The sequence below is a fragment of the Magnolia sinica genome, chromosome 1 (genome assembly GCF_029962835.1).
Source record: "Magnolia sinica isolate HGM2019 chromosome 1, MsV1, whole genome shotgun sequence".
Lineage (NCBI taxonomy): Eukaryota > Viridiplantae > Streptophyta > Magnoliopsida > Magnoliales > Magnoliaceae > Magnolia > Magnolia sinica.
Window position 1 is genome coordinate 9,442,294 of NC_080573.1, and position 16,279 is coordinate 9,458,572.

Below are 16,279 nucleotides of genomic sequence, written 5' to 3' on the forward strand. Positions count from 1 at the left end.
TGAAGGCTTAGATTCAACCAAATAAAAGGCCAAATATTCAATGGCTAGGATTTTCCTATCTTTGGGATTTTTATTGTGCAGTCACGCAGCCCATCCACTTTGATGCCCATCAGATCAATGGTTTGGATCACTGAACCATACACCCCACTGGTACAACTGACAATGCATGAGCAAAAGAAAAGGACAGAGCATTATACAAGCCACTTATCACATATTGGCAATATATATTTCATATCTGTTGTCTCCAAATATACAACAACAAAATTATGCAAGGAAATGGATTGAAGTCTGCCCTACAACAGCAATGGGCAACGGGGAGATGAGAATTTGAGAGCGTCCAAACAATAACATGACTAGGAGATAACATCTAAAGGAGTACATTTCGGTTTCCACGGTTCCCAGGCCGACATGACACTATACCACCAACTTGAGGTTGAGATAAAGAGTGTGCCATTTGTCATTATCTAAATCTCAATTTGGGATCCAGTTCTTTTCTCAACCATGATTTGGGGAGGAAAATGAGGGAAAGCACTAGCCCAATTGATGCAGGTTCTTTTCCAGGGCCGCCCCAAACACCAAGTGCATCACATGCAAGCCTGGTGAGCCCTGCCAAACATGATCTTGAGGTACAACCAAATGCTCCCTAAATGGGCGAGCAGTTCTTCACCATTAAATAAGAAATAGAGACATTGCATTTTATACACAAATTCTATACATGGAAGAAACGGAAGAAGGTTAGGTTTTCACCATTGCATTGGACGCCTCTATTTGACCCATTTCTTCCGTAAGCTCTTAAGATTCATCTAGTATCACATTGGAGCAAAGCTCAATCTCAACTTTAGATGGGCTCAACCTTATCAGCTTTCGTTCTCTCAGTTGCAATTTGGGAGTTTACTACTAGCAATTCATAGAGTCTCTAATAGAGTTTTGAGATCCGCGGCATAGAGCACTTCTGTTTCCGGTCATGGTAAATCCTCACAACGACAGCTGCCGTTTCTTCGATAGCTTTTCCTGTTACCTCTGCAACCATGAACAAGATCAAGATCAGCATATGCGTGCATGAGCACATACTAAAGTAGTTTCTTTAGTGGAGTAGCATTGTTTTGTACCACTATTGAATTCTATGACTTTTGAGGAAACCATAGTTGCTCATGATAAATGACACGGTTGCTACATCTTCTAACTACATCTTCATGATATTTGTTTTCTCCATAAGAGTATGGATAAAAGCCCAACCACACCTCTGGAAGTGTCCCTACATGCCAACCTAGCAAATGTGGGATATCCCATTCGTGCATTATGTGGGTCTACCATGTAGATGGCGGCTGTCTCTAATATCAGGCCATTTCACTCATGCCAACCTAGAAGTGCCCCTATATGCCTACCTAGCAAATGTGGTATATCAAATTCATGCATTATGCGGGTCCACCTTGTAGTAGGCTGTCTCCAATAAAAGGCCACCTTGTACAGTGAATGTGGACCACTGGGGCTTATTTCAACCATCCTTGCTTTCATACATGTGTGGCCCACCTGATAAGTTGATCTACCTGATCTTTAGCCCTAGGGATCACAGTGGGCACACCAATCACACAGCTCGACCCAGCAAAGCTCCCATTGTAAAACTCAAAGGGGTTAACCAAGCACATGGAGTCGAGGCAAGCACTTCCAAAACAAAAAATACATCTTAATCTTAAATGTAGTTTAGCCTTAAAGCCGACATGACGGAGCTACTGCCAAATTAGGGTTGAGAATGGAAGGTCCTGGTTTATCTCAAGTTTCTCAACCAAGATGTGGAGCGGGAAAATGCTAGCCTGCTTAATGCAGGTTCGATCTTCATCGCTTCCCAAAAAACCAAATGCATTAGCCCTACCAATCACAATTTGGCAGTAAACCCAAGTGCCCCCTAAATGAAACAATGAAGAAATCAATACTTGAAAAACCCTTGCTTACCAATTACCGGCCATACAGGATTTTGCGCGTAAATTCCATTAGCAAATTCCAGCTCCTCTCTCACATGATCCATCTCAGAGTAATTACTCCCTTTCTCGGTGTAAAAACTCCATTTCACCGTGCCGAGTCCTAGACCCTTTGCTCTCGCCTTTCTAATTGTCTGCAAGATCACCGGATTTATAGTCAACCCGAAAATCTTCTCCTGTTCTATCTCGAAAAGTGTCTTCGGCAATTCAACGCCCATTACAATCGGAACATTTGCCACCTTATATCCCTTTTGTGCCAGATATATTGACAATGGCGTCTTTCCAGTGCGGGAGACTCCAACAAGGACAATGTCAGCCTTGTAAAGGTTTTGGGGCAGAGCCCCATCATCTTGCTTTATAGTGAATTCGATGGCTTCGATCCTTTTGAAGTATTCTTTGCTGAGTGGGATTCTTCTGCCTTGTGCGCCACGGGGGAGGCCTGATGGAGAGACACCAAGATGCGCTGCGATAGCCTCGGTGGTGGGGCCCAGGATATCAGAGGATGGGACCCCCCAAAGCTGGCATGCTTGCTTTGCAGACTCGGCCATGGAGGGGTCTGCTAGGGTGTAGAGGAGCAATGCACCTTCCTTGGCTGCTTGCTTTACGATATCCATCAGACTATCTACATCATCAACCTGAAATATTTGGATGAATGGTTATAACGGAGAGAATCTGAGTACTTGTGCAATGATCTAATGCAAGCAATTACACCAAGTCCTCGAAGTAAGTAAAAACTGTTTTTATCTTGGATCATATATATCTGTCACATGTGGGCACCCACCACACCTATACAGATTGGGATATGAACCCATCAACCTAGAAGGTGGCAGTCCTCAAATGTGATAACAGAGCAAGCAATCACGAACAACGCAATCACTCCTCTGTTTTTTTTTTTGGCAACTGCCATAGGGTGTGAAGTTGCAGCCCTTCTGGCTATTAGGCTTTTACAGATTGGGATGGGATTTGCCCACTAGCCAAAAAGTCAGGCATGGGACACTATCATTTGGCCCATTGAATAAATCTTTTTTTTTTTCCTTTTTGAAAGATGGCCCACTGAATAAATGATCTGGCATGAATCAAAAGCCATGTTCGGGCTTCCACAAGATCCACTGTCAACGGCTGCAAATGGTGCTTTTTCTTTTCTTTGTCTTCTTAGCCGATGTATGAGGAAAACCTGCCAGATGCCTAACCAGTGGGGTCGCTGGCTTGGTTTCATCAGATTGAAGACTGATTTTATTTTATTTTTAAATGAATGAGGAAAAGATTAGTTTATTGAAACAAAGGAGACAAATGAAATATAAGAAATAAAACCTATGCGTCACAGCCCCATGTATATAGATTTTGTACAGTGCTCAACCCAAGAAAATATGCAGGAAAAATCAGTTTTCTAGTTTATGCAAGTGGGGCCTACGGCGTGCAGATACAAACTGATCTGGCATGAATCAAAAGCCATGTTTGGGCTTCCACAAGATCCACTGTCAACGGCTTCCTAATTCTTCATCCAGTGGCTCACAAATAGATGGCAAAGAGAAACATACAGAGGCAGTCCATATTCAACTAAAAAATGTGATGTACTTATTGTCTAGGATCTTCCAATCTAGGATATTCAACAGCCACCAAGTCAGTCCCAAAATCAGATTGGTTGAACAATCCTATCCTCTGAATTGTGGACACTTTTTGGTGGAAACAGGACCATTGGATATTTTTCATTTTTAAACGCCCAATAACTGTCCACCAATCTGGTGGTCAGATTATCAAATGAGTGAAATTTTGGTTTATGATACATCTAAATTGGGACCTAATTTGGACGGTTTAGTTTGGCTTGTATGCTATGTATGCAATTTCAAAGTAATTTCTAACTGCACAATGCTCAACCCAAGAAAATATGCAGGAAAAATCAGTTTTCTAGTTTATGCAAGTGGGGCCTACGGCGTGCAGATACAAACTGTTGATATGATCCACCTTGGGTTGACAATGTACCAGAAATAATCTTTTTTTATAAGGTCGTGTACCAGAAATTGTCCAGACGGGAAATCCTAATTCTTCATCTAGTGGCTCGCAAATAGATGGCAAAGAGAAACATACAGAGGCAGTCCATATTCAACTAAAAAATGTGATGTACTCATTGTCTAGGATCTTCCAATCTAGGATATTCAGCTGCCACCAAGTCAGTCCCAAAATCAGATTGGTTGAACAATCCTATCCTCTGAATTGTGGACACTTTTTGGTGGAAACAGGACCATTGGATATTTTTCATTTTTAAACGCCCAATAACTGTCCACCAATCTGGTGGTCAGATTATCAAATGAGTGAAATTTTGGTTTATGATACATCTAAATGGGGACCTAATTTGGATGGTTTAGTTTGGCTTGTATGCTATGTATGCAATTTCAAAGTAATTTCTAACTGCCCGTATATCATCCATCACACTCTGCCGGAGTATCAGAGTTTTCCTTGCCAAATATAGACCTAAATTTCATCTTTCAAGAAAAAAGGATTTTTATGAAAGACTACCTCATTATTTTGGAATTTACATGCCTATACCTTTTTTAGAAAGCCTTTCATTAAAATACCTCGTTATTTAGATAATTTTCATTCCAGTACCTTCTATCAGATTTCTCTAATTGCAATTAAATTAAGTAGCTTATTTTTCTTAAATGGAAAAAAATAATGCCATCAAGATTTTTAAGGGTACACTTAAAATAAACATATCTACAAATACACAGTCCGTGGTCGAGTTTGTTTACAACTATTTGGACTCCGGATCACCAAACATATGTCACTGCACTTTGGCCCACATGCAAAGATGATGATAAGGTGATCAGAACCATCCATGTTTTGGGGTGCTAAATGAGATGTGATACAATAAGAAACTAATACTAAATGGATGGCTCTGTACACTGCTAGGGGTTGCCAAATGTGGACCATTAAAAAGAAAATTTTCAACGGTTTGCATAAACTCTATAGATCAATTTTTTTTTCAAAAAAAAAAAACACACACACACACTCTACAAATGAATACTCAGATCACTCCTTTCAATTTACTTATTTGATCATAGGTTATTCAAACTTGTACCCACAGGATGACACCTCTTAATTACCCAACCATCTTTGCATGTGGACTCCATGAGTGATGAGGACATCCTAGCACCTTTTAGAGTTTATCGGAGGAGGAGAGCTGCCCCGGTTTCTTTGTGGCTAGGTGATCATTATATGGAGCCCGGTGAGCCCAATTCGAGTTTCTAACCATGTGGAAGACCCCACATGCATGATCGTTCATCTTTGAAGACCCCATACTGGATTGAGAGTATTAGACTATTGGATTTCACACGATAGACCATCTTGACCATTGGACCATTTTGATGGTTGGGTCGTCTTGATCATGAACTCATATTGGACACTCCATTTTTTATTTTTATTTTTGGTTTAGTTAGTTTGATTATTTTGGTTCATTTTATGATTTAGTTAATATTAGGGGTGTTTTGGACATTTTATAGTATTCATGGTGATTTTTGTAAAAACACCCCAAATAGAATATATAAGGCTTGGACGTGTGAAGCCTAATTCATTATTGGCTATTAAATGAAATTTTCTTCTTGCTTTGTTTTAAAGCAAAATTCTTCTTGTGATTAGAGTTTGGTGTGAAGCTATGGAGTGATTCCAATTATCTTCTTTCTTTTATTCTCTTTTCATCTTTTTTCCCATTTCTTTTGTTTCCAAACAAAGACTATCACCACCATTACCCTAGCCCTTCTAAACCTAACCCAATACATCACCCTAGCTGTCAACCCCACCCAACCGTACGGACACACCGTACGGCCGTCAATACACTTATAAATCAAAACATTACAAAAAACAAGTACACAATAGGTTTTCTTTGTATGGGGTCATCATCTATGCGTTCTATAACTGAATTAATGCAAGTATATTCAAAGTCTATTCATATAATTTATAAATGTAAGAAGACGTGGAAAAACAAGCAATACATTCAAAAGAAAAAGAAGAATCATTAGATCAGGTTACATACATGTTTGATTTTATGTTTGGACGCAAAGATTGCAACCGATTTGTGAGAAATTGAAATTTTTTTTATTATTTTTCAATTTTTTGCAACTCCGCCCACCTCCTCCAAATCTCAACGGTGAAGCTCCAAATCCATGATTTTTCAAGTTTTGATTTGTAACAATTTACACCGATTTAACATGATTTACATTTTAAAAAAATGATCAAAAATCGAAATGCTCACCAAATCAAACATGTGGGATATATCCCACTACTTGTACATTTCGTATCGCACAGGTGGGATACAAGATATATCGTGCGATATATCAGCCGATATCATCAATACTTAAAATACCGATTATAGGTAGTCTTGAACTAGAGCATCCTTTAATGCTTGAACTCTTTAACCTTGTGATAGATTAGCTTTATTTTGTATTTTGATTTCTCTAATTAATCCGTTGATTAATTTCATTGCATCGTTTTAAGTTAGATGATTCATCCTGCATCAAATTTTGGTATTAGAGACTAGGTTCCGCATATGGTTTAGTATGGTCCTCAAATTAGCATAGGACTTTCATGTTGCATTTAGAGTACATTTCTCTTATTGTCATGTCTAGAATTAGTAGTCTTCCCATTCTCATCAAATTGTATCTAGAGTCTTTAGTTCTTAGGTTCCCAATTAGGTCTCCAATTTATGCCCACTTGTATTGGGCGTGGTTTTGGTCTACACCCCACGATGAGATTGGAATAGCTTACCGAGGATATCAATGTCATGAGTAACCGTCTTGCAACTCTTAACGCACAAAGTAGAGCCGCCAACAACCAACTAGCAGCAACCAACACCCACATAACCCAGTTGGAAAGTTCCCTCCAGGCAAACCCCGACGATGGGGAAGATGGTTAATCTCAAGCGAGAGATCAAGTTAGACTACATAGAAGAGGTTGTAGCCGAAGTGTTGGCCGTGGTGGGGTGTGTACCCAACTGCCCCTTGGAAAGTATCAAGACCACCATGATCCTGATGAGCGAGTAATGAAAAGTGTGAAAGTTGAGGCACCGGGTTATGATGGTCGCTTAGACCCCAAGGCCTTCCTCGATTGGCTTGCAGACATGGATCATTATTTTAAGTAGTATGATATGTCCGATCGCTGTCGAGTGAGGTTCGCTAAGATGAAGTTGGTGGGCTAAGCCAAATTACTTTGGACGAATGTCGAGCGAAAGATAGAGAGGTCTCGAGATGAAACAGTCTCAGAAACTTTTGGATTAACGATACTCTATTCGTCAGGGATCAATGCCCATGGCTAATTACATTGTCAAGTTTGATGAATATACGATGAGATGTAACTTTCAAGAGGAACCGTTAGTGACCATTTCCCATTTCAGGATGGGCCTTCGACCCGAGCTTCAGCGAGAGCTTGTTCCTTACGGCATTAGCACCTAAGAGCATGCCTATAAGGTGGTGCAAGAGCTAGAGCAGTATCTGAAACAACAATTTATAAAGTGATTCGATTCTCGGGAATCCAATGTCAGGGCCACTCCCCAGGGAGCAAAGCCTAATTTTGGGAGTCAATCCAAAGCCCATACTAATAATCAATCCACTAATAGGGATGTTAAGGGCAAAGGTTTGGCTAGTACTAGCACGAGGGTAGGTGAGTAGGCACAGTGTTACAACTAAAAAGGATACGATGAGCAGGCGCGGTGTTCAAGGCCTTCATTATTTTGAATATGGTTGTTGAGTCTGTGTAGTCTTGAGTGCTTATAATGTGATGAATGTGTAAGGTGTTATGTTTTATCACAAAATTGACAAAGGGGTAGATTGTAAGTGCAAATGTTTTAAGCACACAAGTAGATTGTCAAATTTCGTAGAAAAAATATATATATTGTATGGAACTTTGGCTCAATTCAACATTTCAAAACTAGAGCGCAACTCAACATCTCAAGATCAGAAGGCTCGAAAGAATTTTAAAAGAAGAATCAATTGTATGCCAACCTACAGGTAAAGAAGACCTTAGGAATGACCCTAGGTTAAAGTACATCTTAGTGGTTTTTCTAAGTTATAACCTATTGTGTTATTGCGTTAGATTGCATGGTAGTTCAGCCAGCCTAACCCTGTCTTCGGTCAGCCCAACCATCTCAAGCAAGGTGTCCCGTATCGGTATCGGTTGGCGTAACGGTGACCTCCAAAACCGATACGGATACGGGGGCGTAACGGTGATACGGGGGTGTAATGGCCCGTAACGGCGCAAATTTTATTTTTTTTTGCCAAAAAAATATAAAAAAATATGGATTAAATCCGGAATATTCTAAGCATTCCAAATATGCATTCATTTATAAATTGGAACATGTTTATGGTGGTGTAACGGTCCACTCTTTGGTGAGAAGTTGTATCGGACTGTCTGATAAATTTATGAACCAGATAACCTGAATTTGACTACAAAATTCATATATTTAATTTTCTAACTATCTACTATCAATGATAAATATATTAGAATGAATGTAATATGAAAATATCTTACATTTAGGTGTTTGCAATTATTTTCGAGGGCCAAAATTCATGCGTAAATAGAAAAAATATATATATAAAATGGCACCCCAAATATGTAAAATGCACATTAACATGTTCTACTATGATTAACACATCATATGGCATCATTAAAACAGCAAAAGAATCATTAAAAAATGATTTTTCGAATTTTCAAAAAAAGGGCCGAAATAAATGCATAAATAGAAAAAATATATTTTAAAAATATAAAATGGCACCCCAAATATGTAAAATGCACATCAACATGTTCTTCTATGATTAACACATCATATGGCATCATTAAAAAAGCAAAAGAATCATTAAAAAATAATTTTTCGAATTTTCAAAAAAAGGGCCGAAATAAATGCGTAAATAGAAAAAAATATTCAAAAAATATAAAATGGCACCCCAAATCTGTAAAATGCACATTAACATGTTCTACTATGATTAACATCATATGGCATCATTAAAACAACAAAAGAATCATTAAAAAATGGTTTTTCGAATTTTCAAAAAAAGGGCTAAAATAAATGCGTAAATAGAAAAAAATATAAAAAAAACATATAAAATGGCACCCCAAATCTGTAAAATGCACATTAACATGTTCTACAATGATTAACACATCATATGGCATCATTAAAACAGCAAAAGAATCATTAAAAAATGATTTTTCAAATTTTCAAAAAAAGGGCCAAAATAAATGCGTAAGTAGAAAAAAATATTTAAAAAATATAAAATGGCACCCCAAATCTGTAAAATGTACATTAACATGTTCTACTATGATTAACACATCAAATGGCATGATTAAAACAGCAAAACAACCATTAAAAATTGATTTTTCGAATTTTAAAAAAGGGAGCCAAAATTCATGCGTAAATAGAAAAAAATATAAAAAAATTATTAAATGGCACCCCAAATCTGTAAAATGCACATTAATATGTTCTACTATAATTAACACATCATATGACATGATTAAAACAGCAAAACATATTTTTTAAAAAAGTATAAATACCTATTTTTGACGAATTTCTGAAAAATGGCCCACCGAGCTTTGATTCAAAAAAATCTGTAATATAATGTATTTTTATCTCAAATACCTAGCCAATGTTGGTCGAAATTAATAGTAGAAGGAGTGAGAAATAGTTTGGAAGCAAGAGGTTTCAAAAAAACAGCAAAAACAGAGCTTAAAATGAAAAAAAAAAAAAAAAGAGTTACCATTACGAGCCCGTAACGGGCCCGTATTGGCCGATACGGGTACAAAATCGGGTAACGGCTGATACAACCCCGAAACGCGTAACGGTTCCCACCGTTACCGTTACGTATCGGCCGTTACGGCCGATACGTAACCGTTTTGGCACACCATGATCTCAGGTCAGCCAGACAGTAGCCACGGGTCTTCGGCCTAATTTCCAACAATAGGTTGTTTTGATATTCATGGGTGTTCGGCAAGCCGAATGAATCTCATACTAGCCGAATTTTGTCTCTAGCTAGCCTAAGATTGATTCAAATCATATCCCACGAAATTTGCTATTCGTTTAAACAGAATCATGAAACTCCGGCCAGACCAAGGGATTCTTAGGCTTACCGAAACTTTAATCCGATAAATTGTTTTTACTTGAGTTGAATAAGATTGCCTGGAAAAATCTCATTGGGTTACGAAGTGATAAGCCTGTTAAAATCACTTGAGGTTAATTGTAATCGCCTGTGAAAATCACAAACTTTAAGAGGTTGTTAAGGTTAACCTATGAAAACCTTTGTTATAGTGGAAAACTAAAATTACATGCAGAAGTAATTTTGGGAATGGAGTAGGTGTGTGTTAACACCGAACCACTATAATTTTATTTGTCTCGTGGTCTTTAATACTCTTTTCCTTGTGTTTATTATAGGGTTGTACATCGAGTCAAGTCGAGTCGAGGTGGGTTAAGCTTGGCTTGGCTCGTCCGTGCTCTCCTTGAGTTCAAGCTCGAGCTTGAGCTCGGCCTCGAGCTTACAATTGGAGCTTGGCTTGTTTGCCAAACCTTTCGAGTCAAGCTCGAGGCGAGCTAGTGGATCGAGTCAAGGCGAGCTTAGCTCGAGTCGAGTCGAGTCTACTCCCAACCTAGCACCCAACCTGCACCTAACTCAATCCAGCAACCCAACCTAATTTACCGAACTCCCAAATCAAATATTCAATTAATAATGTGTGTGTATTAGATAAAGCCATAGAGGGTACCTTGTTGTTTGTGCTGAGAGAGAGAGAGAGGGGGGGGGAGCACGGGTGAGTGCTGGCCGTATGGCTGAGATAAGTCGGGCAGACGCCGAGTCAAGCTCGGGTGAGTGGCCAAGAGAGAGAGAGAGAGAGAGAGGAGCTCAAGCGCGGCAAATTATGTAAGGGAAAGGGTAGGAAAGGGACGGACGGGTATGATATGATTTAAGTTTTATTTTTTTTTAATTTTTAAATATAATATAATATAAAATATATTCGAGTTGAGCTGAGCTCGAGCTTCGAGCCGAGCCGGGTTCAAGTCGAGTCGAGTCGAGCCGAGCTCTACTATGTTCGAACTTGGCTTGTTTTCAAAACAAGCTGTCATATGAAGCTTGGCATACCTCAAGTGATTGTTTGAGTTAAGTCGAGTCGAGCTAAATTGAGCCAAGCCAAGCGAACTTTTCGAGCTAGCTTGGCTCATGTACAACCCTAGTTTATTATCTTGAAATATTGAGATCGAGAAAGTCGTGGAATAAGGTTATCCTACCTGAGAGATTAGGTGAAGGTTGTCCTACTACTCAATTAAAATCAATATTTCAATTTTAATTGTGTTTCTGAATTTATTCTCTAAGATTATTTTAACAAAAAATTGATTAAGTCTTATGATGGAAGTAATAGTCGATGATAGAACCACATCCATAAAAGAAGAAGCCGACAACTTATGGACAAATACTCAGAAAAGTGAGTCGTGCAAACGCAAAAGCCTTGAATGCCATAACTTGTGCCCTCTCACCAGATAAATTCAAAAGAATCATTTCATGTGAAACAGCAAAATAAGCATGGGACATACTTGAAATGACCCATGAGGAACTAATATTGTGAAAAAATCTTAAGATCCAAATCCTCACAACCAAATTTGAGGAAATTCGTATGAAAGAAAATAAGACATTCATGGACTTCTATACAAAACTAAATGATATATTTAATTCTATTATGGGGTATTGGAGAAAGTATCTCTAAAAGCAAGGTTTGTGCAAAAATACTAAGATCACTACTTGAACGGTTCAATTCTACGGTTACTGCTATATAAGAATTAAGGAATACCAACAAAATGAAGGTTGAGGAATTGGTTGGATCTCTTCAAACATATAAGCTGAATTTCAAAGCTCCAAAGAACAAGTTTATAGCCCCCAAATCAAATCCAAATTAAAGGTAATGAATGAAAATTCAGATAACAAGGAAAATGAGGATGATATGGAATTATTGGCAAAGAAATTTTATAAAATTTTCAAAAACAAAAAGAAAATTGATTTTCAAATATCTTTTGACAAGAAAAAAGAGCAATTCTAACTTTTGATATTGATGTTGCTCACCAAGTGCTTTATAAAATGACTCAACGAAGTGTCGGCTAGTGGCAAGGAAGGTATGTATATGAAACAAATACCCTTTCTTCTTGATTTTGATGTTGCCTACAAGGTGTTTGATGAAATACCTAAAAACAGTTGCTAGTGTTTTACATACAGTAAGAAATTGAAAGTGCACTTCATGTGTTTGTGAAAATGCCACATAGGCTCGAACTCGGCTCGAACTGGCCCGAGCTGGCCAGTCAGGCTCAAGGACTGAGCTGAGCCGAGTTCGAGCTAGGGTCAGATGGTGGCCGAGTCGAGTTGTGCCAAGCTCGATTCAGTTATACTCGTGTACACCTCTAATTAGTATTTTGAATACTTTGCTTAATATTAGTACTTTGAAACTCTTGAAACTCTTGCTTAATATTAGAACTTTGCTTCTCTTGCTTTATCCTATTCATGCTTCCTTTATGCTCAATGAACTTTACCTTCCTTTGTCAACATGTGACAAAAAGAGGAACAGATTACTCCTGTGTAAACAACTTTTTTTAAGTATATTTTTAGGGGGGGCAATATATTTTTTAGGGGAAGTTTTGCTAAGAGTTTATGTTTAGGGCCTTCAGTATTTTGAATATGGTTGTTAAGTCTATATAGTCTTGAGTGCTTGTAATGTGATGAATGTGTAATGTACTATGTTTTATCACAAAATTGACAAAGGAGTAGACTGTAAGTGCTAATGTTTTAAGCACACAAGTAAATTGTCAAATCTCATAGACAAAAAATATATTATATGAAACTTCAGCTCGATCCAAAATTTTAAGACTAGAGCACGGCTCAACATCTTAAGATAAGAAGACTCAAAAGAATTTCAAGAGAATAATCAATTGTATGTCAACCTACAAGTAAAGAAGACCCTAGGAATGACCCTAGGTTAAAGTACATCTTAGTGGTTTTTCTAAGTTGTAACTTATTGTGTTATTGTGCTAGATTTCAGGGTATTTCGGCTAGCCTAACCCTGGCTTCGGTCCGCCAAACTAACACTCAAATAGAAGTGGTTAATCGAAGCTTAGGAAACCTATTAGGATGTCTTGTGGGTGACCATATTAGGACTTACAATTCAGTTTTATCAGTCGCAGAGTTTGCATATAATAGTTCAATCAATAGGTCGATAGACATGAGTCCTTTCAAGGTAATGCATCGTTACAAGCTTAGGAAGCCCATAGATCTCATTCCCATGTCAGTCTCCCATAGACCTTCAAACTCCGCAAATGCATTTGCACGACATATTCATGCCTTGCATGCTAAAATTAAGAAACGAATTAATGTGAGCAATGAAAAGTACGAAATATTTGCTAACCCTCATTGTAGGTTTAAAGAATTACAAGTAAGAGATTATGTGACGGTTCAGATAAGGCTAGAACAGTATCCACAAGGGGGAGTGAAGAAATTACAACCCCGTAGTGCAAGACCTTATAAAATATTGAAAAGATTAGGTTCCAATGTGTATGTTGTAGATCTTCCACCTAACATGGGAATTAGTTCTACATGCAATGTAAAACATCTTGTGTCTTTTAAGGAGTCCAACAACTCCACACAATAGCCTTTCTCTGGACCAGCCTTTACCTCATTTACCATCCATACCTACCAAAAGAGAAGCAATAGAAGATTTCTTGGATGAATAAGTGGTTTCTACTAGATATATAGGTTTTTGGAAATATCTCGTCAAGTGGAAGAACCGGCCAAAGTCAGACAGTAACCTGGATCTCTTATGTCATCGTAGTTTTATTTCGCCAGAGGCGAACTCTTTTCAGCCGAGATGGGTTGATGAGGACATCCGAGCACCTTTTAGATCAAATGAGGAGAGCGGCCCCAGTTTCTTTATAGCTAAGTGATCATTACATGAAGCCCAGTGGGCCCAATTTGAGTTTCTACCATCTGGGCCTTACACTGATCAACATATCCCATCAGGTGGACCAAAACATTACATCGGAAATCAGAAAACATGATGAGAAATGACAAACTTACCCCCGAAAAGAGGTGGGTATTTACGGCGCAGCCCCTATCCGCCAAGCAGAACTCGAACTGCCCTAACGCCGCGTTAACGGAATGCTCGGCCGTCCATCCCGTTCCGTCAGAAACCATGTAGATAGCCTTCCCCGCCGTTAACTCGCCGTCATCCTCTTCGTCGTCGGTCCTCTCCCCCGAAAGAACTGGCCATAACTCGGTTGAGGACGAAGAACTAGACGGAGGAGCCTTCGTAGCGGAATTCTCCTTCCGATTTATCGGCCGATCCAATCTCCTCCCCGAACGTATCGCCCGAGCCCTCGACCATCGGTTCAGCTGCGCGCTACCTTTCGGCTTCCGAGCCTGCGAAGGCTCGGGATTAGGATCGGGTGTTACGTTCTGAAGGTCGTTGGGGAGAGAGAAGAGCGGTTTTCTAAGGTTAGTGAGTGGGATGATGTTGGAGAGATGGAAGCTGGAATAGTACGGTCTCATTTTGGTTCGGTTTTGGATGGGACGAGGATAACTGAAACAGGGGATAATAGGATCAGGATGATGCATCTGGACGCTACAAGTGTCCTGATCCGAGCCGTTGATTTTACGATATTTTCTATGGATGGGACTCCCCCGAAAATTTTTCGGGATTGGAAGATCCTAGCCCTTTGGTTGATGGTCTAGAAATATGAATAAAGAACAAATATCTGGGATCTACCCTTTTTCAGAAGAGTTTGGATGGTTCCTTTATCCGTTGTGGGGGACATCAGATCAATGGTCTAGAATACAGGACAATGGCACGTGGACACCGCTTTCTAAGAGTGGGGTCATCGAGATCCTTGTGAGCTATCGCTGTGCCGGACGCGGATTAGCTACTGACAGGTTGAGTAGCGAAGTGACGTCACCAAGTTCGGTGGGTCCCACCATGATGTATGTTTTGTATCCACCCCATCCAACCATTTGCAGAGACTATTTTAGGGCATGAGCCAAAGTATAAGTCGGACCCGACCACATAAAACAGTGGAGAGAGTGACGCCCACCCTTAAAAACTTACAAATGCCAAAAAAGTTTTCGGTCAAGCTTATATTTGTGTTTTCACTCTTTAGTGTATGTGTTAACCTATGAATATGTTGGATCTCAAATAAATATCATGTTGGACCTTAGGAAAATTTCAACGGTGGTGTCATTCTCTCCAATGTTTTCTGTGATGGGTCCACTATAACTTTGGATCTACCTCATTCTTTTGCTATGCCCTAAAATTATCTCTCCAAATGGATGAACGGTGTGAATACAACACATTCATCATGGTAGGACCCACAGTACTTGATGACGTTGCTTCTACCGGGAGCCTGCTACTCGACCTTAGCTAATCCGCGTCCCATTTTGCGCAGTGTATTTGGAAGCGGATTGGCTGGTGTACCTCACACTAGCTATATAGCTGCGGTAGGTACTTGTTGTGCCAAGACGCGCACTGATGCTCCTCCAGCCCCCAATTGTACCAACTGTTCAAAGGAGATTAAAGTTACATGGCCCCATAGTGATGTATTTATTATATCCATATTGTTCATCTATTTTTAGAGATCATTTTATAGCATTAGCTAAAAAATGAATCATATCCAAAGATCATATGGACCACACCATGAATAGGAGCGGAGATAATGATTGTGACCGTTAAAAATTTTGTAAGGCCCACTATAATGTTTATTTTACATCCAATCTATTCATAAGATCACAAATACCTGAATGAAGAGGAAAAACAAATTTCGTATTAACCCAAAACTTATGTGACCCCGAAAAGGATTTCAATGGTAGACGTTCAATCCCCCACTGGTTCTTGGAGTGTGATCAACTTGATAGTTAAATCCTCCTTATTTTTCATCTCAACCCTTACGATGTGCTGGCCAGATGGATGGACGGTTTGGATATAACACATACCTCTTGATGAGACCCATAGAACTTACTAATGTCAATATATAGATGGTGTGAGCTACACTAGCCAATCTGCTTCAGAGTATCTGACATTTTAATTTTGACAAGTATACCCATGATTCGGAAGCAGATTGGCGAGTGTACCACACAGTAGCTATATAGCTATTGTGGTTACATGTCGTGAGAAGATGAGCATTGATGCTCCATGAGCTCTGAGTTGTACGAATGGTTCAAAGGAGATCAAAGTCACATGGCCCCATGGTGATGTATTTATTATATCTACACCATTCATCTATTTTTAGAGATCATTTTAGAGAATCCCTAAAA

At 39.1% G+C, this 16,279-nt stretch overlaps 1 protein-coding gene across 1 annotated transcript; it reads right to left on the minus strand.

The window, feature by feature from the left end:
* Positions 1-191: 191 nt before the first annotated feature.
* Positions 192-14,742, minus strand: LOC131239008 (pyruvate, phosphate dikinase regulatory protein 1, chloroplastic-like). The gene is made up of 3 exons (XM_058236574.1): positions 14,054-14,742; positions 1,951-2,611; positions 192-1,020 (listed from the first exon to the last, which is right to left on the minus strand). Exons 1-3 carry the CDS (start codon positions 14,588-14,590, stop codon positions 917-919), a joined length of 1,302 nt encoding a protein of 433 aa, XP_058092557.1. The 5' UTR covers positions 14,591-14,742; the 3' UTR covers positions 192-916.
* Positions 14,743-16,279: the final 1,537 nt, after the last annotated feature.

Excerpts from the sequence above, each read along its gene's own strand:
- LOC131239008 (XM_058236574.1), bottom strand. The coding sequence starts at position 14,590 with ATGCATCATCCTGATCCTATTATCCCCTGTTTCAGTTATCCTCGTCCC. Across the intron at positions 2,612-14,053 it reads ATACCCACCTCTTTTCGGGG|GTTGATGATGTAGATAGTCT; the intron begins GTAAGTTTGTCA and ends CAAATATTTCAG. Across the intron at positions 1,021-1,950 it reads TCCTGTATGGCCGGTAATTG|AGGTAACAGGAAAAGCTATC; the intron begins GTAAGCAAGGGT and ends TCATGGTTGCAG.